Source organism: Cotesia typhae, unplaced genomic scaffold (assembly GCF_013202065.1).
Source record: "Cotesia typhae breed Kobodo isofemale line unplaced genomic scaffold, CoteBio_Ctyphae contig_123, whole genome shotgun sequence".
In the NCBI taxonomy this organism is placed as follows: Eukaryota; Metazoa; Arthropoda; class Insecta; order Hymenoptera; family Braconidae; genus Cotesia; species Cotesia typhae.
In genome coordinates, this window is record NW_027423715.1 from 2943401 (window position 1) to 2967657 (window position 24257).

General features: G+C 28.2%; 1 protein-coding gene across 2 annotated transcripts in view; it reads left to right on the top strand.

Annotated features, from left to right (window-relative positions):
- Positions 1–21078, top strand: part of LOC141533364 (uncharacterized) — a 36970-nt gene extending 15892 nt beyond the window's left edge. For both annotated transcript variants that reach the window (XM_074252222.1, XM_074252211.1), the window contains exon 2: positions 18610–21078. In XM_074252222.1, coding sequence (XP_074108323.1) covers positions 18610–19881 — 1272 coding nt within the window. In that variant the 3' untranslated portion in view covers positions 19882–21078. The remainder of the gene's footprint in view (positions 1–18609) is intronic.
- The last annotated feature ends 3179 nt before the right edge of the window (positions 21079–24257 follow it).

A 24257-nucleotide genomic window follows, 5' to 3' on the forward strand; every position in this document is an offset into this window, starting at 1 on the left:
TTTTTTTTTTATAAGTATTGTAACGTAGAACAAATATTTCGAGTACAATACTCGAGAGATTCGAAAGATAAAAAATTACGCGGATAATCAAAATTGTTTTTTGTTTTGTTATTTTCTTTCTCGTTTTTCATCAGCATAAATTCAGCTTTACTCGATACTCGATATTTTTACCTCCGTGTCATTATTGCGGTTTCTTCGGGTTCGGTAAACTCAAGTATAGATACATCAAGATATGTATTCATACGTGTATTATATATAATGTCTTGTGTGTGGGAGTATGTCGGTGTTTGTGCGATATTTTTAATTAAAGGAATTGATTATTGTTTTATCTTGCGGTATTGTATGACATTTAAAATATTAAAAAAAATTCATTATTATTATTATTGTTTTATAAATCTAAAAATTATTGGCTTAATTAAAAAATCTTATAAATTTATTACAAATGCTTGCTTATAGCGACTTAAAATAATTAATAAAAATAAGTCTGTAATAAAATTTTAACAGCAATATATTTTCTTGAAGTGTAAACACCTGAAAAAATTTATGAGATTGACAAACAAGTAAAGATCTGTGAGATTACCAGGTGACATTAAACACCTCTTTTAAAATTAATTTTTCACTGAAAAACATACAAATCCCCAATCATAAATAATAATAAAAACAGAATTTTTTTTTTTATTAAAAAATAAATCGAAGTTAAAATTGAATTTTTCAAATTAAAAATTTTTTTAATTTTTTAATTTTGTCTGCATTGATATAAGCTGAAAAAATAATGAAATTATTATAATAAAACTAAATATTATAAGGTTAAAAAAGAAAACTAAATAAGAGCGTGCCAGACAGACGGGCAATTATCCTTCTCCTTCTGGATTTTAATGGGTTAGTTGTTCCTATTATATCCTCAAAACTAATTCTAGATTTTGCCATGGTCCCAGGTAGTCTCGGGTCATATCATGTGTTTTTTATCGCTTCAGGGAAACCGACGGTCCTCCTATCTTTTCTCCACACCTTCTACCTTCTATTCGCTTAATATATAACATACATTTACTTTATTTTATTTTATTTTATTTTATTTACAATAATATTTATTTAACCCCACTAAAATTTTCACGAATTTCAAAACAAAATACAAAATCATCCAAGCGTTTCGTAATTATTAACGAGAAACATTTAAATAATAAATTTAATGATATTTATTATTTTTAAGATAAACTAGTTTTGTGTATTACATAAATAAAATAATTATTAACCATGTATGACCTCAATTAATAATACATGACATACAGGAGATAAATGTATTAATATTATTAGCATTGACAGAGGGTTATTTTTATTTGTATCTACTCGTTTTGAGTAAATGTCATTGAAAAATGTATGCACATGTGTGCAATATGTAATGTGCATTTTAAACTTTTCTACCTTTCCGCGTTTGTTCATAGGTCAGGACCTCGTGAATGACCATTGAATGGTTGATTGCTATAATTAGTTCCCTTGAAAAAGTTCAGAGACCTCTTTCTGGTCGTTACTTATCTAAGCAAGCGATACGATAGGCACGGCAATTACCAGTCACTCAGTTTATTAGTCAGTTCGTATACCACCAATAAGAGAACTTTAAGAGATTATATTTAAGTGCAATATCAATTTAAGTTGCATTTTTTATAAAAAAAAATTTCAATTTAAAAATAAGTTTTTTTTTTTCTAATTAAATAACAATAATAAATTTTATTTTGTATTATAATTATTATAGAAATTTTTAAAATAATAATTAAATATTTGAATGACTAAAAAAATTAAAAATAATAAAACATTAACATAACTACATATGTGTAATAAATTTATTAGTGTGCATAAAAGTTAACAGTAGGTGATTAGATATTATTGCGGAATATTAGGGTGATTGTTTAAGCGGTATTGCTCAAAACTTAGCAATTATTATCATAATATATATTAATTTTCCAAATGTCGAAACATTTTATTTTATTAAATTTTATCCGTAATTTGTAATTTTAATTAATAACGCACTGCCGGTGATGTGATGTGAGCACTTAGTTTTGTTTCAATAATTTTATTTTGAGAGTAATTTAACAAGAGTGTATGTAGATGAGATTTAGCGGGGAGATAAAAAATAAATACGTATACAAATATATATATATATATATATATATATATATATATATATATATATATATATATAACGGTAAAATGTATAAAGGAAAGATAAAAATGTTTAATAGCGAGGTATATTTTATTTACATTGGTAAAAGTATGTGTATGTTGTATGAATTTATTGTATGCCGCGACAGATTTAACTCCCGCGGTGTCACGTTTGGTTAATGATTCGTAAATCCCGTCGCTTTAAGGCCGGACACAATGGTTAGAATGAGGCGTCACACTTAGCTGCGCCACACGTTACTTGCGAATCTAATTGTTCTAGCGCTTCCATTCTCTATACTAATATAAATAAACAGTCTAATGTCATTTAAATTCACGTATAATTTTCACTGTCGACAGATTAAATATCCGAGCTACTCTTTTTTATAAATTAACGCAATAATAATACGTAGAAAATAAAATAATAAATTTTTGATGAAGATTAAATTTTTTTCAATAATTATTTTCAGAAATAAAACTAAAAATTTTTGATTATATCCTGAATTAAATATCGAAAATCCAAAACTCAACTATACGCTTGTTGTCCATATAATATTATATACTCGCAATAAATAAAAGCTCTACTCTGGAGATGAGAGAACCGGCATACATGCATGCTCGATTTACGAGGGTATTACGAGCAATGTTTATCGCCGTCTTGGTCTTCCTCTCAACATTTTCTTCCTCAATATAATACAAAATAATAAAAATATTTATTTTTTTATGACGCTAAATAATGCTTATTACAAATACGTCCAGATCCGGTAATAAATCCAAATCAAAAAAATTTTTTTTGCACATTAAATTAATTAATATCAACCAAAACGGCTCAATATTTATCTTCGTATCTCACGTTTATTTATTATTTATTTTTGAATTTTTGGCTGATTATTTAAATACCTTTATCAATCCAAGCACGAAGTACACAAGAGGCGGATGATAATACATATAAATTTACCAAATAAGTAAAAGAGAGTGCAATGCACCCAGCGAGTGCGATATGCCAATGTCACGGAGAATAAAAGATAAGATTTTTTGGATAAACAAAATGTATGGATGAACTACAATAACCACTCAAGGCTCTGTACTCTTGAATCTTTACTCGATGCATCAGGACTTTGGGACTCCGTTATCGGGTATGTATCGGGAACAGCATTCACCACGGGTTTTATTTTTATTTTTATTGTATATGTGTGTAATATCGAGATATGTATAAATATGTGTGCGTTAAGTTGTCAAGACACGGGTCTTTAATTCTCCGGACAAGTACTTTGGGCTGTTTGTCCTCGAAAAATAACTTTTCAGATAGATAAGCCACCTACCGGTCCTACGCACTCGAAAAAACCAGGAGCGCCTTTACTTTCTTGTTTTATTATTATTATATACATTAATCCGCTTTATAATCTCACTTCATTTTTCTTCCTGACCTTCTTCAGCTTCTAGTCATTAGTTTTTTTTTTTTTTTTCCTCAATATTCCGTTCTGTTCTGTTATGCGTAATGTTCTTGAATATTTAATAGAACACTTAAAAATTTTTTTAATGCCTCGTATCTCTTATTATCGAGAATTTACATTTTTAATTTTCGGTAAATAAATAAATTCATAATCTATATTATTAAAAAAATAAAAAAAAATTTTGTGTTGTATTTTATATAATTATAAAAGAAAGAATGAAAATAAAAATGACTTGGCCACCCTGTAGCTGCTTAACAATTAAAAAAATTTTCAAATTAAGTAGAGTAAAATAATATTTTGACATAAGGCATACATATTTTATAATATACAGTTATAGTTATGTTATCTTAGATCTGACTAATGCATTTTAAATGTACATTTGTAATACGAGATTATAACTATTAGACAAATGTTTACATAGTGTCAAATTTTTTTTTTCTATGAGTATTTTATTTGACATAAATGCATTTATATTTTATGAATTTTGACTTAGTCTATTTTAATAATAATAACAATAGATAATTGTTAGAATAAAATAGAATATTGATTTAATATAATCCTGTTACGCGAACGCATGCACGCATCGCTTTCAAGTGAGTGAAACCACACTACACGGTTGGTACTCAAGATCTCACTGTCACTTTTGTAATACCGTTGTCCGTACACAACACCGCCGTTACAAGCACGTTACATTACAGCATGATTCTTATCCTCGGGTACTTTCATAATCGAGTCTCGGGATCATCATCCTTTTTTAATCTGTCGTTACATCGTATCGTATATGCCTCAAATTACCTCGATCCATCTATTCACGTCCAATCCACATACATTAATATAAAATTACCTACAAATTAAATTTAAATCAAAATTTAATCACCACTACTCTCTTATATTAGCTAATCCGAGTGATTACCATTTAGAATACCGAGCTCTCACTAATATTTATATTAAAAAAAAAAAAAAAAAAAAATAACCAGTAATATAAATTTATCAAGGCGTTTCCTTAAAATCGTAAAATTATATTTTCTCCAAAGAAGCTCTTTTACTTAAACTCAGACTTTAAGCAATCTTGTTCATAATATACGCATAAAAATAAACCGAGCCGTGCTATTTTCTTAAATTACCATCAATTATATATCTACATCATGTATACTACCATTAATATATAAGTAGAAATATAAATATAAATTTAAATATCTGTTAAACAATTTTTAAAATTCAATTTTCTTTTCTAGCTAAAACTTTCTCATTTTCTTCTTCTTCCCTTTTATTTTTTATTGCAATTTTACATTAATTAAAATTTATCATTTTAATTACGGCGTTATTACTCCAGCTGAAATCTAGCATGTTTATTTCAATTATAAATATCCACAATTAAAGTAAAAATAATAAATTAACAAGTTTTAAAATGTCTATCTAACTTTATTTCTCTAAATGATTAACTTGTCATGTCCTACATCGGCTATCGTGGTCGGATGTTAGTTAGCTGATTGAGTCGCGTGTCGGCCTCGTGGGATGAAGTCGATGCATATACAATATTCCGTTCAATATATCCAACTAAAACTAGTACACTGCTGAATCTGAAGTACAAACGAGACACGGATAATTAAAAGAAGAAGAAGAAGAAGTAAAAATTAAAGAACATGAAAATTAACCAAGTAAACATCATTGAAGCTCGGAGATGAGATTTGATTACTCGAAGACGAAAACGAACGAGCAGAAAATGTTACAAGTTAAATAGCGGGTACGAATTGACCGTATTATTATTGTTGTTCTTGCCAAAGTATCGACTCATCAAGCCTCAATTGCACGAGTTAACGGAACTAATCGCACGGAACGAGGACAAGCTCACCCGATTCCAAGTTTCGTTCCACGATTATTTTCAGTAGGTACTATACTACACTTTCAGGATAAAACTTCAATTTAGCACCATACTACTGAAGACTAGAGAAAATTTTATTGAGTTGTGTGTGCTGGCTATCGGATGAATCTTGATATGATAGTTTTTCTAGCGAGATGACACTCTAGACGCGAGAGAGTTGAGAGAAACCATTCAATTCGTCTGCATTTAAACGGTGATCCTTATACGATCGATTCTTAGAACGATCGACTCCCGTTATACGCGATAGCTTCCTTACACGATATGTTCATCTTTATCTCTATCTTTCTCTTCTACTTTTACATCCTTGGTGGATACTAACTCACTTATATCGATATTTTTTATTTATATTCCTTCAAGGATTTATTTCCTGATGTGTACCGATGATTCACCGCCTTTTACTTCTTACCTGTGAATCAGTCTTTAGTTTCCTTTCAAAATAATCTACTCGGAAGACTATTAATTTTGTTCTTCATTTATAAAAAAATTTACAAAATTTTTTCAATTAAAAAAATTTAATTTTAAAATTTTACGCAAAAAATTGAAATAAAAAAAAATTTTTAATTAAAAAATGTAATCGAAAAAAATTATTTTCCATAATTTTTAAAATTGTACTCATAATTCCGGTGGAATTAAAAATAAATATTTTAATTTGTTCGATTTAAAAAAAAAAAAAATTTTGTTATAAAAATAAAAACTCATTTAATTTTTGAACGTATTTGAAATGACGATTGGAAGCGTTGAGAGGGGATTAAAGAGTAGAGAGTATCAAGTATAGTTGGAGGCAGCTGGTGAGCTTTAATGCAACCACTGGTCGGTTGGTTGGTAACACTATCTATCGTATATAGAAGCAGTAGAGTGCGGTCTGGTTTAAAAGTGATGCGGTTTTCGACATTTCGTAACCGAGGATGCGGATGTGACGCGTGACGCATGTACACGCGATTCTCTTAAGCTTCATGGGCTGCTGCCATCCATTATTTTGCATATTATCTGCATTCATTTACATTCTCTCTTTCTCTGATATCACTCCAATAAAATATACTATTCTGCATCCATATTACTTATTAATTAATATTAATATTTATTCTACAGGAAAATTGATAAAAAAAACTTCCAATCGTGGTATTAAATACTTTGCTTTAATTAAAAATGTCGAAAAAGCTTGTCTCAAAGTATTATTTTCACACTCAATACCAAACGTTGTTTGTAATTCAACTCAAAAAGTATTAAACAATAATTCAATACTTTGAGATTTCAAAACAGTCGTTAATCATTTGCCAGCGGAATATCGCGGTCGATTTGCGTACTCTCTCATCTAGTATATATATATATATATATATATATATATATATATATATATATATATATATATATATATATATATACATAGTATGTACATTTGTATACATCCTGAGTGAGAGGAACGGGCAGTGAATTAATTACTGCGCTCGAGGTAATTAATAACCAAACGATATTCGTCCGCAGCAAGTTTGTTACTTGGTATTATAATAATACTCATGCACTTACATTACGGCTGTGCATATATATACCGGTATCGTTATCCGCGTGGGCAACACTCATATAAATATATTAAATACACATCATTCTGTGCTATACATATATTATAATACCTACGTACGGTTGTCCACGCGTGTGTTAATCGTAATCGACAAATAATTATGCAACTTTAATAATTAACATCCTAATGAGAAATATTAAGGGTTATTATTTAACATTTTTATAATAATAATAATAATAATAATAATAAATAAATAAATTTTGTGTTTAAGGATTCAAATCATAAAACTTAAACTCTATCCCAAGTGTTATATTGAGAGTTGTGTCTTGACGTGATACACTAATGTACCATATACAAACATATTGTATAGACGACATACCTATACATCGTATGCTGTATAAATTTAATAGTTGTACAGAGATAAGTTTACCTAAGTGTACTTAACTCTTATTGGCTAGTATAGTTCCCTTAGCTACTTTGTATCTCACTAAGTCTCATGTTCTATAGATACCAACAGCTCGTATGTCTATCAGTTTAACGCACTTAGCTTGTCCGCCTTTATAATTTTATAATTTTATTTTATTTTTTATTGCTTAATCTTTGTTTTCTTTTTACTTTTTACATTTTATTTATACGTAAATAATAAATAGTTACCGTCAACTATTATTTACATTTAAATACAGTTATAAATACAAACATGAACGCAATAACTTCCTTTATTTTTTCATCGTACAAAAAAAAAAAAAAAAAAAAAAAAACAAATCTTCGAAAATTACATCAGAATTTTTTTAAATACAGACAAAATTGCTTAGTTATTATCTTCAAGTTAATTATCACAACATTAAAGTGTAATAATAATTAAAAATAATAATATTTAAAAAAAATTATATTATTGTACTAATAATAAACATAAAACATTTGTGTGTTGGTGTAAACATTTACGATCAGACGCAAGTCACTGTCTCGCATTTGAAAGTCAATAATTATCTTACGAAATGTCGTCACAAGCCCTGGTGATATTATTTAACAGCATTCGTATGTTAATTTATTTAATAATATTAATGTCATTATTTATTTTAATATTTTCATTAAATTTATTTATTTTATTTTATTTTTTTTTTCATTTTAAATTTATTAGCGACCCAATGAAATATCAAGTGAAACCGTTAAAGTTTAGTTATACAACTTATAGATTTATTGGGAAATGAAAAACACACATGTGCATGTATGTGTGTATTGAGACGACGCGAGAATTAGAAATAAGCCGACTTAAGTTAACTTAACTCGTTATCGTAGAGTAAGTACGCGAGAACTATTTTCCCACGATCTGTGGCATTAGCTGACGTTGGTTAACTCATGTGTGTATATCTGATGTGATCTAAAGTGTCTGAGATCGAGTATTTTTGCATCGATCGAGATAATCTATACCCCAGTGCAGCCCACTTTCATAGATACAACTCACATTATCACCATTAAATTAAATAATACTCACCTACACTTTACAATGATAATATTTTCCCCCCTCAATTTTTTTCTGGCTAATTATTGCGGGTAAATACCGATATAATTCCGTGGCCCTATCAAGTATAAAAGTATAAAAAGTTATTTTCCAGACTAATTACTGTAAATCATCAGTAATTTAATGACAATAAAAATAAATACACCTGTCAAGGTTGAATTCAATGTTACTAGTGCCTAGTGTGCAGTGAAGGTTTTTCTCTTAAACTTTTATTGCGATTGTAAGCCATTTTTAGTCAAATAATTGACGGTTAATAGAATACTAAGGACAAAAATCGCCTGAGATATGTCCCGAGCAATTACCGGCAGCCATGCTCACTTTTTTTTATTTTTATTAATTGTAATATCTACAATGGCTCTTTTTTTTCAGCTAAAATTTAATACAGATATATGTTTTCATTAATTTATCAAGAATATTTTCTTAAGGATTAAATTATAAATTATTTGCGCTAATTGTACTAAGAAAACCATAATTGTGGTTCAAGATTCTGTTTATTAAAAAAGGATTTTTTTTTTTTTTTTTTTAAGACAATGATAATAAATATTTAAATTTGATGCAAATAACACTTTTATATTATAATAATTAGGTGCGTACATTTTCTTGAGTAATCGACGTGCAATTAAATTAAATTACAATGTCGATAATATATTATTTTCTTATAATACACACACATATATATATATATATATATATATATATATATATATATATATATATATATATATATATATTTATATCACATTATCGACACAGTATTAAAAGCAATTTAAAAAAAAAAATTAATTGGGCATTTAAAAATTATTTTTGGGAACTTTTACAAATTTTAAGTCAATTAAAATTTATTCATAAAATTTACAAAAAAAATTTTATATAAAGTGTAATTTTGAATTTAATTACAAAAATATCTGACAAAAATAAAAATTGCTATAGGAAGTTTCAAATGACTTATTGTAATTTTTACAATGAAGAAAGTTAAAATTTTTAAATTCTCACGGTTTTGTTTTGTAGTAATTTTTTTTAATTCTCTTCTGTTTGTAAGAATTTAAAAATTTTAACGTCAATTACTTTTTTAAATTATCAAGAAGTCCCTTTGAAAAGCATTAAACTTGACATAATAAAAAATTAACAATCTTTGATTTTAATCGACATTCAAAAAAATGACAAAAATATCAAGTAATGTTTTTTTTTTTTTTTTAAATAGAATAATACGCACAATTAAATATTTCAATGACATTATTCCTCTTTTATACAAACATCAGGCTATTAAACAATCGCTAGAAATAAATAAATTTGAACAGTTTTAATTTTTTTTTTTTTCAAAACAAACTTTAAGGAAATAAAAAAAAAAAAAAAACAATTTAACGATAAATGACATTAAAAACTACTTATACTCAAAGGTAATTAATTTGGTCTACAATTATTTCAAAAGTTGACGTAATTGAATGTTAAGCTGGATTAATCGCGACACAACAATTCACTGCAACGTAAAAGGAAAAAAAAATTTTTTAATTGTTTTTTTTTTAAATAAACTACAATCACTGGGTGGATTTAAATAATGATAATCCAGTGGACGATAAAACAAACGTGTGTCTGTTTGTTTGTTTTTAACACTCATATTTATTCTAATTATTATACACATGCATGTATAAAATATAAGGATTCAAATTGATGGTCATAATGTCTCTCTTTCTCTTTTCCTATTGACAGCTAATGACGCGATTATGCAATTATCGAAACGGGCGCGGGCAAGGGCATCGCTATTCCGATTAGATCTATCGGCGACGATTTGCGTTGCTTATTAGACACCGGTATATGATAATGCTGTAACAACAGAGCATTATACTTTTAGATAAGTTCGCGGATTGGATGGTATATAGCTGTAAGTATGTGAGCACGCTTACGCTTGTATGTAAACATAAACACTTAACGTCTATTCGATCCACGAGCATTATATTACTACATTTACTAGAGATCTATTATATCTATGTAGGTTAGAGAAAATAATTTTAAATTAAGAGGGCGTGAGCTGAAGATGATGCTTGAGTATTTAAATACATAATTTACTTATTATTATTATTCTTATTTAATAAAAAGGTAGCTTAATAATCAGCTTATGTACCCGATTCAAATTTTAGATAAAAATCAAATTTATTAATTTGTTACCACTACGCGGCTGCCCAATTTCTAAACACCGTAACTGACAATTTTAAGATTTTTATATTAAAAAAAAATACTTGAATATAAATATTTAAAAAAAAAATTACTTGAAATTAAGGTCTAAAAATTTTACAATAATTTAAAGTAATTTATTTTACAATATATTAATTTTTATATAAATTTTAAATTCAATTCAAGTCTAAAAAAATTTTTTATTTGATTTCTAAAATCATGTGTATAACCTACAATTTACGAAACTTTTTAATTTGTGATAAAAAAATTAAAAAGTTGTGATAACAAATTAATAAATTTGATTTTTGTCTAAAATTTGGATCAGGTATATGGCCTGATTATCAAACTACCTTTTTATTAAGCAAAAACACCGATCTTCACATCAATTATTGAATATTATTATTATTGTCATTATTAGAGGGAAGTATAGAGTAAAAGAGACAAATTTAAATAAAAAATTACAGAAGTAAAGAGTGTTTTCTGTTTTCGCCTGTCACGGTTGATTCGACTCGGTATCTGGTTGATCTTCCATGGTTAGGTAGCAAGTATTAAACCGCGGATGAAAGTCACTCGCTACATTACACTAGTCGGTCAAGGAAAGACGGGGCGAGAGGCTAAATATCGTTATATTGCTTACTACTTATACTAGCATACATATCTACATAAATACATAAATACACAAATATACAGTATACGGTATAAAGTATACTTGCGCATAAACTCCATGTAGTTACTCTCAAGTTGTAAAAGACCCGCCCACCCTCGTTGATGTCGATATTTACAACAACAAAAATAATAATAACAATCGCATATAATATCTGCTTTCCTCAACTTGAAACAATAAGAAAAATAAACGACTGTAAAATCAATGCGATGTAAGGAAGAATCCTAGATCCCACGAGACTTGTATTATTTATTTCTCTACATTACTGCTGACCTCCTTTATTTCCAATAACAATAAAAAAAATTATTACCATTACCTAGTGCTATATTACTTTTCAATCATAATCATTTATAAAAGTATGTAATATATATTGGATTTATAGACAATGCAAATATTCGTAAAAAAAAAATCTTGGCTTAAAAATTTTAACATTAAAATTTTTTAGATTTTTAATTTTCACTTTATTTAAATAAGAATTATTTGCATTCTAAATTTTCACTTCAAATGATTGATCACTTGCTATTTTACCCCACAAAAAAATTTTAACATTAAAAAATCAATAATTAAAATATTAATTTAATGCATTTAAACTATCGAGTAATTTTAGTGTAATAAAAAAAATCCTGGTGTGATTAATCTCCATTGGAAGGTCCACTCCCACTGGTGTCAGTCCTCATTTCACGTGTGCATGCATTAGTGTTGAGCATAATTCGAGGCGTGTGTAGAAAAACCAGCGATTACGTATTCCAAGGCCCCGACCAAGAGTGATTAGTCGGTAATGCTCTATCCCAATCACCGTGATATATGTTTCATGTTCCACGAAAAAATTAAATAAATTTTTTAATTTTAAATTCTAAAATAATATATTTTAACAAATTAACATACACTGAAGATTTAAATCGAGCGTTATAGATCGAGATTAATGTCATTTATTTAAAGTGAGAAAATAATGTATCTCTTCTCGCCTATTAAGTATAAAAAATAAAACGATTAATGACTAGACATTTAAATTTGTGTAAATAAAGACACCGAGCCATGAATATGTTAATTGGAATCATGAAAGCACGTTTTTTATTAATGAAAACAATGTGACATGAATTTAAATAAAACAACAATAATTGAGTTTTTAAAATTTTTTTTTATATTTATTTTTATTATTATTGGTAACATTAGCTGCTGCACCTACTGAAAATAAGGTGTGTAAAGTGTATTTAATTGATTATTTTCTAAACTAATAATAATACCAGTACTTAACTAACTCGTTAGTTTATATATTTTTTTTTATTTTAGTCATTTGATTGATTTTAAAAGTTTTATGCACATAAATATTGATTTTTTAGCGGTTTTAATTAACGGGTTTTTTTTTATTTAAGTATCATCGTAAATAATAACAGTATAAGATGAAATGAGGAGAATAGAGATACCCGGTGAGACAGAGACAGATCAATCCACTCACGCGATTTCAAGGCCTCAGGAATAAATACATTTTGAGATTCGATCACGGGTGATAAACGATTTCATAATTTTTCTTACTCACGTTTATTAGTCTAAAAGATCAGACTTTAAGATATTAAATCCCACTAATTTTAAATTATCTCGTTAAAAACTTAATTTTATAAACAAATAGTTTTTTTTTTTTTTTTAATTTTTTAAATTTTTTTTGTGAAGGTTGAAAAAAAATTTTGTTAATTTAAATTTAACAAGAAAGAAAATAATTTCATTTTTTTGTTAAGTAAACCGATAAATCATCATAACACTTAAAAGAATTATGACTTCCGTAAGTACTCAGGCTATTACAATTGTTTTGAATTTTCCTGTAATCACGATAGCGCTTTAATATTTCCGGTTCTGCGTATACATTTATATTAAAAACTCCTAAACTAATCTTCACACAGTTAAATCGATGCAATATTAAGATAAAAAAATTTCATTAGAATTTTGAATAATAATTCATACATTTATTAGAAGAGTAGAATAGCAGCAAAAAAAAAAGTAAATCCTCTGCTCGAAGATCTTTAAAAAAACCCGGTGAAGTTTATTCTCACGTTCTCCGACAAAATGACAATTCCGTGTTCTTCATGGACGTGCGTTGCCCGACTAGGAAGCGACAAAGAGATTCCTTGAGTGTGCGGTTTGTTGCGCAAACGCCTTGATCCTTGCCAGTACAATCCAGTGGCACTTGTACGCACATTTGTCTTTATTTTTTATTTTTCCTTATTTCCTATTTTGTGTCTTTTCATACTTAACTATTTTATAATTTTACTTGCTACTTATAAATAATAATAATAATAAAATGTATTATTAATTTTATTTTAAATTTTTTCTATAGTCAACTAATTTAAAATTCAATTTTATTTTCGATAATAATAATAATAATAATAATAATAATAATATTAATAACGAATAAGTAAATAAATAAATAAAAAGTTAAATGTAATAAGAAAAACATGAGAAGCTTATGAATATTATTATATATTATTCACTATTAGCCTGCAGCTGACGGAAGTGAGAAAACTTAAGGTCACTTGTAGAGGCAAGCCTGCATCTCAACTCGGTATCATGGCCTTCGGCAATAACTCTCTGAGAGTACTGAGTAATGAGTATAAGTAGTAGTATGCGTACTTATACTGGTTTCCTTACAATCAGACTTACTGAGCCAAGCCGCAAGTGCTTATAGATTACATTAAGTTAGAATGTATGAGTAGAGATCATTTGTGCGTACGTGACACGTTTGATCGCTCCGAGATTCCAAGCCTCAGACTACGTGTCTATAACTTTTAATTATTTTTACTTATATCATCAATATAATAATCCATTTAATTATTTAAATTTTTTTCAAAGAGGGAAAGACAACAATAAACCGACAACAAACTCATGCTACTTTTTAAGCCGACCCCTTCATTTGTATAATTCACGAATAGAGTCTACGAATCCTATAATTTCTCTATACGTTTAAATTATTATTTCTCAACAACTTATATTTACCGTCGATAACTCAAATTTATAAAACGCACCGTTACTACTTTAGAACTGTAATTCTCCCTTTTTTCAGCTTTCAAATTCCCTGTAATTAACGTTTTATAAAAAAATTTACCGAGGTCGCGGTCATTTCAAGGAAAGAAAAAAAAATACTCAAACTTTATACTATTATTTTCCATTTGAAACTTATTTATCAAATCGCTGGTTCAATCCCCTCAAAATAAAATAACAATAACAATAACAACAATAATAATAATAATAATAATAATAATAATAATAATAATAATAATAATAATAATAATAATAATAATAGAAAAACCATATCAGATAATAAAATGCATTTATCTGTTTTTCTTACCCCTTTAATAACAATAAATACAATCTAGTTCTTGTGAAATCGGATCGGTGTATAATAAACGCGGCACATGTCCTCTGAAACCTTACACTCGGTATCAGGCTAATTGCTAACCAAAGCTAATACACCTTGCCCCTGAATATGCACATGAATATATATCTATGCATAACATTTAATACATACCTACCGCAATTTTATGGTGTTGCATACGATAATAATACTATTACTATAATTATTGAAAACGGGCGCATACAGGTATGCACATACGAGTGATGTCTGCATACATGAGCTGGGTATTAAAACAAAGCCAGCAAATCGGTATCCACATATTCACTGCGAATTGATACTAGCTGCAATAGCTGAGAATAATTATATGAGACCTTGCAGCCGCGTCATTGTAAGCGTTTTAAATCGCTTACATTATTAGTAACTTTGATGTGATGTCTCAAGCACACGCACTGCAGCATAATTATCAGTTTATCTGAGTACTATTCTGCATACTTTCATATTTATACAAATCTATATATTCATTTTAATTTACTAATTTATTTTCAATAATAATAACAAATATTTTGTATCTTGTGAACTATTGACATTTTTAAAAATATAAGCTCATCTTGATGTTACACTCATCAAGACCTTTCATTTGAGTACCCACATGCATTTTCATATATTTTTCATATATACATATATATAATATATATAAATATATGAAAAATTGATATGGGTACTCAAATGAAAGCTCTTGATGAGTGTAACATCAAGATGAGCGTATATTTTTAAAAAGATCAATAGTTATGATAGTACAGTGCAATTTAACAAAAGTCATTATTTAATAAAGCAAAATTTTATTTATTTATAGTTCACAAGTCACGGCAGTCACATAGTGACTGCAAGGCTGGTAGTAATAATAATAATAATTTTCATAAGTTTTTAGTTTTAATAAATTATTATTATTGTTGTTATTGTTAGTATTATGTTTTATTGTTTATTTTTATTGCCGCATTGTTATTATAATTATAATTATATTTATATATTATAAATAATAAATTAGCAAGATAGTAGGCCAGGTGATAAACTAACATATATAACTAGGGTTAACACGTACTTGGCACATATCCATACTCAATGCCAGCAACCTTTTTTAATCATTCATTACCATCTTATTTTCCTTTCATCTTACCAGTTAAAACTTTTGTCAAAAAAGTATAAAAATATACTAAGAAAAAAAAGTTTAATGTTTTAAATTTTTGATGTTTCATGTGGGTTTTACGAGCAGTTAAAAAAAAATACGGGGGTGAAGAATAAAGAAAATGAAAAATAAATGTGTAAAACGCGTTCTTTTGATCAGAGATCTATGGCCGAGTTTTAGCGTGTACAAGTTGCGTGTGTGTTATGCACGTTTGAAGATATATATTTTATATTTTTTATTATTACTCACACTCTGCTTGGGTTTGTAGTAAATGGAAGCGTGACCCGAAAGTAGACTGCAGTCGTACGGCACCCTTACTTTTATTCGCCGGGGAAATCAAATGAAGACTTTAGATTTTACTCACCTTTTAAAGTACTTTGTACTTTTACTTTTTTTTTTTTTACTTGCTAGAGAAATATATAAATAAAATATGACTTAGGAGACCGTCCGTTTTACTTCTTGTGATAAAAATAACGAGAAGTTCAGCTGTAAATTGTTTGTTATATTTTTAGGAAAAAGTACGAAAATTTTTGACAAAAATTTATTCAAAAAAATTTTTTTTTAATTAAATTATGCCAGAAAAAAAATCTTAAATTAGCCCTAAAAAATTAGGCTAATTTTTTTTTTGAAGAAAATTTTCATTTATTTTAATTTTAATTTTTCATTTTCCACTTACGATCCTTAACTCACTGGATCTGGTAACGGGTTAGAGTATAATGACCCCGGTGTTATTAAATTGATATAGGAAATCTTCCAACATATTCGGCACCTTTTAACCATTAACTTTATGACGCCTCTTTCTCGGCTCAAACTTTTATTACTTTTACCGTTACAGAATCAAGTTGAGTTAATAGGAAATATGGGTAAAAAAACTATGCGTAATAATAATGTACTTGTACACATATAAGTAAATAAAAAAATAAACAAACAAAAAATAAAATATTTCTTGTGTAGTCGAGAAATATTTTAGTTTTTATTTCTCTTCTATTCTATTTAAACTCCAAAAAATTAGAGATGTAAATTTTCAATTAGAGAGCGTGAAGCAAATAAAAAAAAAATTCTACAAAATTATGTTAAAATATACTGCTGAGTATTACTCAATATTCAGCGCGACAGAAATAGAGTCTAAGTTTTTAATCTACAACTAAACATAAAATGATTCGAGTCCTTGGTGAATTTTTCTTGTTAAATCTGAGCGCGTTTTCTCATTATTGAACTTGATGATGTCTTGTAGTATTCAGCTGGTGATGCTCAAAAGCTTGTGAACACATTCAAACGGCAAAACAAAAACTGTCGTAAGAACAAGTTGGGACAACTACTAACTATATTTACGCTAACTGAGGAATTACATATATTATTATTATTATTATCCTAAGTATATAATATAATACCAGCCTGACGAGTTTTCCAGTAGCGTCAGAGGTGATAAAAGTTGTCGTGAGAACTTGTGGGTTTAACTTTAGTTATTAAGCAATAAGAGAAAATACCTTCGTTTTCTCTTTATTAACATACACACTGTATATTTAATATACTTGCTGAATAAGTTAACTAATAATATACTTCAAACGTTAATTTCAAATTATACATATGTATAATTTATTAATATTAATTGCTCCTTTCAGCTGCTTGTTTTTCAATTCACATTTGACATTACGTAAGAATGCCATTTTTTAAATAAAAAACTCTTTAAACTGAAAATTAAGAATATTAATAATTTATTTAAACTTAAAAAAACCATCTGAGGCTAAATGCGGAAAAATATTAAATATACATGTATGTATTTATCAAGTATGTACTTGAATTGAATCCAGTACAAGTACAAGTAAAGATTTAACTGTTACTGAACAGATCAGTATTTGAGACGCGACAGTGAGTCGCCAGCGACTGATTGCCACTAAATGCCCAATCCAAGTTCCTGTTTGATGTTATGTTGGTTAAACTGGCGCCATCGCACACTTGTACACTTCCTTCCACGTTCTCATACGTAGAATTATAATAATGTATTTTGTCTCATCATTTTCTCGGTTTATAAGAATACCTAATTGGTAATTACCATAAATTCTGATGCGTATCAACTCTTGATTTGGATACTAGACGGCGAAGTGGAAGCAACGACATCCATTAGCGCGAAAATAAAAATCATAAAGCAATCTGACGTGAAACAAAATAAAATAAATCGGCTAACGCGGAAGTACGTTGAGGGGCATGTAAAAAGTAGCAGAGCAGGTGTGGCCGAATCGTGTTAATAAATTCGGTGTAATGGCCGATGCGAGTTGAGGGTGGATCTTTATTGCCGGACGATATGAAAGTCAAATTACATCCAGGTGTTCACTTAGATGTGCAGCCCTCTTTCCGTTTAACTTAACATACATCCCATTATATCTATTTATCTATCCTCCGGGCGAGTAATTTCGTCTCAGTAACTTGATACACATTCAAATAGTTATTTTGGATTTCATCAGAGTCCTTTGCTTGTTGACCTAGTTCGTTTCAACCTGGGGCGTTAGACCGAAAACAATTATCAATTAATGTCAATTATTCGTTTTAAAAGGGGATACTTTTAATTTTACTACTCAGAAAATAAACTTACTTCAATTAAGTAAATAATTTTGAAGAACTTTGTTTTATTTTTTTTTTTTTAAGTTGTAATAATAAATAATAAATTTTTTTCCTGTTAATATTTTCCAACTGAAATTAAAATGAAAAAAAAATTTCATTTATGTTACAGACAAAGAAAAACAACCCGAACCACATAAAGCGACCGATGAACGCGTTCATGGTGTGGTCGCAAATCGAGCGTAGAAAGATCTGCGAGGTGCAGCCGGACATGCACAACGCGGAGATCAGCAAGCGATTGGGCAGGCGCTGGAAGACGCTGGACGACGCCGAAAGGAGGCCGTTCATCGAGGAGGCCGAGCGACTGCGGCAGCTCCATATGATGGAGTACCCGGACTACAAGTACCGTCCGCGAAAGAAGGCCGCGAAGCCGCCGTCGCCGCCTAAGTCCAAAGACACCAAGAAGTCAAAGAAGTCCTCCTTGTCATCTACATCGTCCTCCACGTCGTCCTCGCCGTTGGCCTCGCCGACCTACGCCCCCGCCAGCCCCTCGATAACGACTGCCACCACGACAATATCCACCAAGTCCCGTAACGACAGCAACAACAACAGCCACCACCAAACGCCCCTCAAGAGGCTCCAGGGGCACACCGTCTCCAGCAACCCAGTCTCCAGGCTAAAGATAAAGCTCGCCCTCGACAAAAGGCCCATCTCCATGGACTACACTCCAGTCCCGCCCAACGTCACCGCTAAAGTACCCAGCAGCCCCTCTTGCGACACTCCAGATTCTCCAGAGTCCGCGAGCTTCTACGAAGACAACTACCACGACCACCTGGCTCTCACTACCACCACCACCACCAACGTCCCAGGTGCTACCAGGATGAACAATAACAACAACAACAACAACAATAATAACAACAGCAATCATCACAACAACAACTTGCAGCCAAAAATAAAGGAAGAAAACGACCTGGAGTTTGGGTCAGAATTCACGAACGACCGGCATAACATCCACCGGGACTTAGCACTTGGGAGAAGCACCAATTTCTCATGTCCGTCCAACCCCCTGCACCTCGACAACTACAACAGCGTCTTGATAAAGCAAGAACCTGTCGACAGAAGTACGTCGGCGATGCTTCCTACTGGTGGTCTTTCCATAAACAACCACCCGACAATTAAAATAGAAGAGCCAGCGATTCCCACCGCAGCTGTCACTGATGGCAGTCTAGCAGATCTAGATTCCCTCACGGATTTGCTTCAAATTCCGACCTCCGAGTACAATTCAGCCCTGGATCTCGACATTGAATCGATAACGAGTGATCTAGAGTCCTTTGAATCCACCAGCTCAACCAGCGTAGAGCCTGCTTTTCCGTTCACTTGTACGCCAGATGTCGCTGACATGCTTTCTGGGATTGGAGTTAACAGCGATTGGCCGAATTTTTAGAGGTTATTATTCCCCTGGATTTATTTATTAATTGGAATTAATTGTCTGATCCACGTCGCCGTTTGCTGTAAAATATTGTAATGGTAATCGCAGATATTTTTTTTAACTACCAGCATAATTAAAACTTTTTTTTTTTTTTTTTTTTTTTTTTTTTTTTTTTTTAACGTGGGTATTATTTATTTTATAATATTATTGATAAATACTTGGTTAGACAGATTTAAGCTCGATATAACTTCCAAACTCACTTATCGAGAGTCTGTCGACAAAATGGCGCGTCGAGTCCATGAAAACGCGCCTTAGTCTTTCACTGCCGTCTGCCGTTGTTGCTACGGGCAATTTAAAAAGTTTATTTTATTTTATTTTTTTTTTTTTTTTGTTATTTTCTCTCAAAAACATTTACTACAGCTCTAATAATATAATCGGAAGGATTTAAAATAATAAAATGATTAAGCGGTCGCTCGTTTGTTGTTTTTTAAATCCGAGTTGGTCATTATTGTATGATATACATATTAAATATTCATGAATTAATATAAATGATAAGTGAATAATAAATTGACTTATTTAATAAGAGTTTTTGTATGTATTGTAGTATACTAGATGATAAGAGAAAGATATGAATTTTTTACCGAGTAAAGAAAGAGAGAGAAGGATTCTAACGACAGTAAACAAAGCTCGTTTCATTTATTTTATTAATATTTATAAATATATAACTATTTATTGCAATTAATCATAAGGTTTTACAACCTATTAATTAAGATTATTGTAATAATAATAATAACAATAATAATAATAATAATAATAATAATTAAAGATCAAGAGCTATTATTTGTTAGAGTTTGTTTAACCAGGTCGTTAGTTCTTTTGTTGTGTATATCGTTAGAAACTTTCATTAATATATTTAATATTATATTATTATTAATTAAAACACAATATACTTAAGTAAGAAAGCAATTAATAGCTTAAGTTTTTTTTTACTAAAATTTTAATAATATTTTGAGGGTAAGTCGCTTCAACGCGATGCCTCGGCATTAAATATTAATATTTTTTTTTTTTTTTTTATTTATCTAAATTTAAATTATAATAATCATGAGTGTTACAGATGGTTGTAAAAATAAAAATAATTGAAGTTATTTTAGTTATTAAATCAATATATATATTTATATATAAATATATAAATTTCATTATTATTATTACTATCATTTACGGCAAAAATTACGCTACTATTTAATATTTGGTTTTCGTTTGTCTGTTTTTTATTAATATTAATATATTATCATTGCTATTATTATAATCATCATTATTATTATTATTTTTATTACTATTATTATTATTAATATTGGCGTCTGTTTTCATTTTTTTTAAGTTAAACTTTTTACATCGAAGGAAAATGGTCGAGATATTATGAAAACTTTGATCTCATATTCTTACATTTACTTAACATTAATATTAATTAATAAAGTTAATTAATTAAAAAAAATTAATAATAAATAAAAATTAAATAACACTGACTTAAAGTTGTGATTTAAAATATTCGCATTTGTTTTAAGCAACAGCAATACTTAGAATTTTATTGCGGAAAATATTATCGCCATAATTTTTCTCATTAGGGTGGAAGAATAAAAGCAAAAGAGAGAATTGATGTTTAAAGTTTTTAATGAAGTAAATATAATAATAATTAAAAAAAAATAAAAAGCTAAATAAATATATTTAAATAGTGCCTCACTTCGGTCTTTAAACGTAACTTTCGTACAAAATTAAATACAGGGCCAAACTTAAGTGATGTTAGAGTTGTATTTGAAAGAAATACATTATTTAATAATGGAGAATTACAGATCACTAAAAATCACGTTTCAATAAAATTAAAATCATGTTTCGGTTAGGATCACGTAGGCGAGAAACTTTGTAGGATAGTGCATTAAAATGGCCGATCTGTAGTTTTACTCGATTTTTTTTTTTTTTTTTTTTTTTTTTTTTTTTTGAGTAACTAGAGTTCGGGGATTTTTAATGCATTGTAAGTTAGTTACATGGTATGGTAGAAAATTTGTGACTACAAACAGGCTGTGACTAACTCTGGAAACTAATGAATAATAATAATTTAAACAATACGAATCATAAAAGATACCGAGAATAAAGAAACAAATTTTGCTTATTTATTTTATAAAATTGACCTTTTTGAAGATGATTGCTTTTAATCTTTTAATTAATTAAAAATATTGTATGTAAAAATAATAGGTACCGTAAATGAATTACGAGAAAGAATTGACACATATCAGTTTAATTTCCCCGGTTTTTATCCAATTTATGTTCACTTTTGTTTGGTTTGGTCTTGTTTGGGCTTGTGTAAGCCAAGTGGCGGCTCAATTAAATTGCTGATGGTTATTGCGTTGAAGATTTTCTTAAGTTTATACTGTATGGCCAATATTAGTTTGTAGAAGTTACGAGAATTATTTAATGGCCAAAGGTTTGTTTTTATTTATTAGTCGACGCTTAGTGTTGGATATGTTATTATTGCCAAGTAAAGTAACATTTAACGTAAATTGTTTATTATTTTTTCTGTTTTTATACTTCTATGTATTTTAATAAAATGTTAGTGTGGTCAGGAATTTTAAATTGATATTGAAAGGTTAATAAAAAAATATACAATTTCATTGTTTCATTTATTAATAATTAGAAAAGTTCTAAATGGACAAAATATTTTCAAAATATAAGATAGTTTGTTTTTTTTTTTCGTACAAAAAATTAATTTTTATTTTTTTCATTGATTCAAAAAATTTTCTAATAAAAAAAAAAAAATATTTCTTTTTTAGTTTTATTTTTGGAAATTGAAAAAAAAAATTTTTTTTTCAAATTTTTTTTTGGTAATTAAAATTTTTTATTCCGGTATTGATGTTTAATTTTGATAAAAAAATAATTTCCAAACTGTTTTACATTTTTTAACTTCTTCATTTTGAACTTTTTTAACTTGAAAAACAATTTTTGAAATAAAAAAAAATTGGTATTGTATTTTTGGGATTCGGGTGCCAAAATGATTTTTTAAACTCGGACTTTTGAATCAATTGGACACGTGGTATGATATTTGTAATTTGAAATAAAATAAAAAAAAAAACAATATAAATATTCGATAATGATAACTATGAAAAGATAAAACAAAAAGTTAATTATTTTTGTGGCTTATTCGTTCTTACTTATTCACAAAAAGCGGTTATTTGCGTAATAAGTTATTAGCGAAACATAGTTATTCATTAAATATAAAAACATAAAATTTATATTGTATATATTCGTAATTTAAAAGCTAAGATTGCGAAAAATTATTCAAACGAAATTAAAAAAAAAAAAAATACATTTGTAAGAATAATAAATTTTTAAATAAAATTTATTGTATATTTTAAAACAAAGTATTTTTTGGTTAATAACCAAACTTCAAGGATTTAAAATATTTATTTAAATCAAAAGCTCAAAATTATCTCAAAGCTTGAATTTTGTTTCGGAATATTTTGGTAATAAAAAATCTAAGTCGCGCTTCCCAAAATTTTTAGACGTCCTCGAAGTTTGAATTAAAAGAAAAATCAAAAAGAATCTCGAGTAATAATTAATTATTTAACGAATTAATCAATCGAAACTTGAATTCAGACTAGTATAGTCAAGTTATGCTCAATTACATAATAATGTACCTTTAAAAAAAAAAATATATGATTAATTGCACTTCGGGATACTTTTTGGTGACTGCTCAGTTAAGATAATTATCTGATTAAAAATACACTAATTATTTGTCATGCGTTTAAAACGCACTTGTGTTATATACCAATAATGATATGAATAATAATAACAATAATTACTAATATTACCTTTCAATTTTCAATAATAATAGTAATAATAATAACAGTAACAATAATAATAATAATAATAATAATAATAATAATAATAATAATAATAATAATAATAATGAAATTAATAATTAACCCAATGCGTTTATTACGCTATATTGTGTAATAAAAAAAGCCAATAGGTGTGTAGAATTTGAACAATTCTTAGTATGTATATATGTCCAATTGAATATACATTTAAAATTATTTTAGCCTGGAAAAAATAAGTCATTCGTTTTTTTTTTTATATAAAAATCTGTGGACTTAAAAATTTTTAAGTTACATAAAGTAAAAGTCCCAATTATTGACAGGGGTCCAAATATTTACACCCTCAATTATTTTCAAATATATTTAATTATCTGTAATAAAAATAATTATCATACAAATTTTTATTAAATTCTAATTAATTAAAAAAAATGAAAAAATTTACTTTCGTTCAAAATATTAAATATTAATTATTAAAAAAAAAAATAAAGTCACCACCTTTTTCTTTAGTTGGTTTTTCTTTGGTGT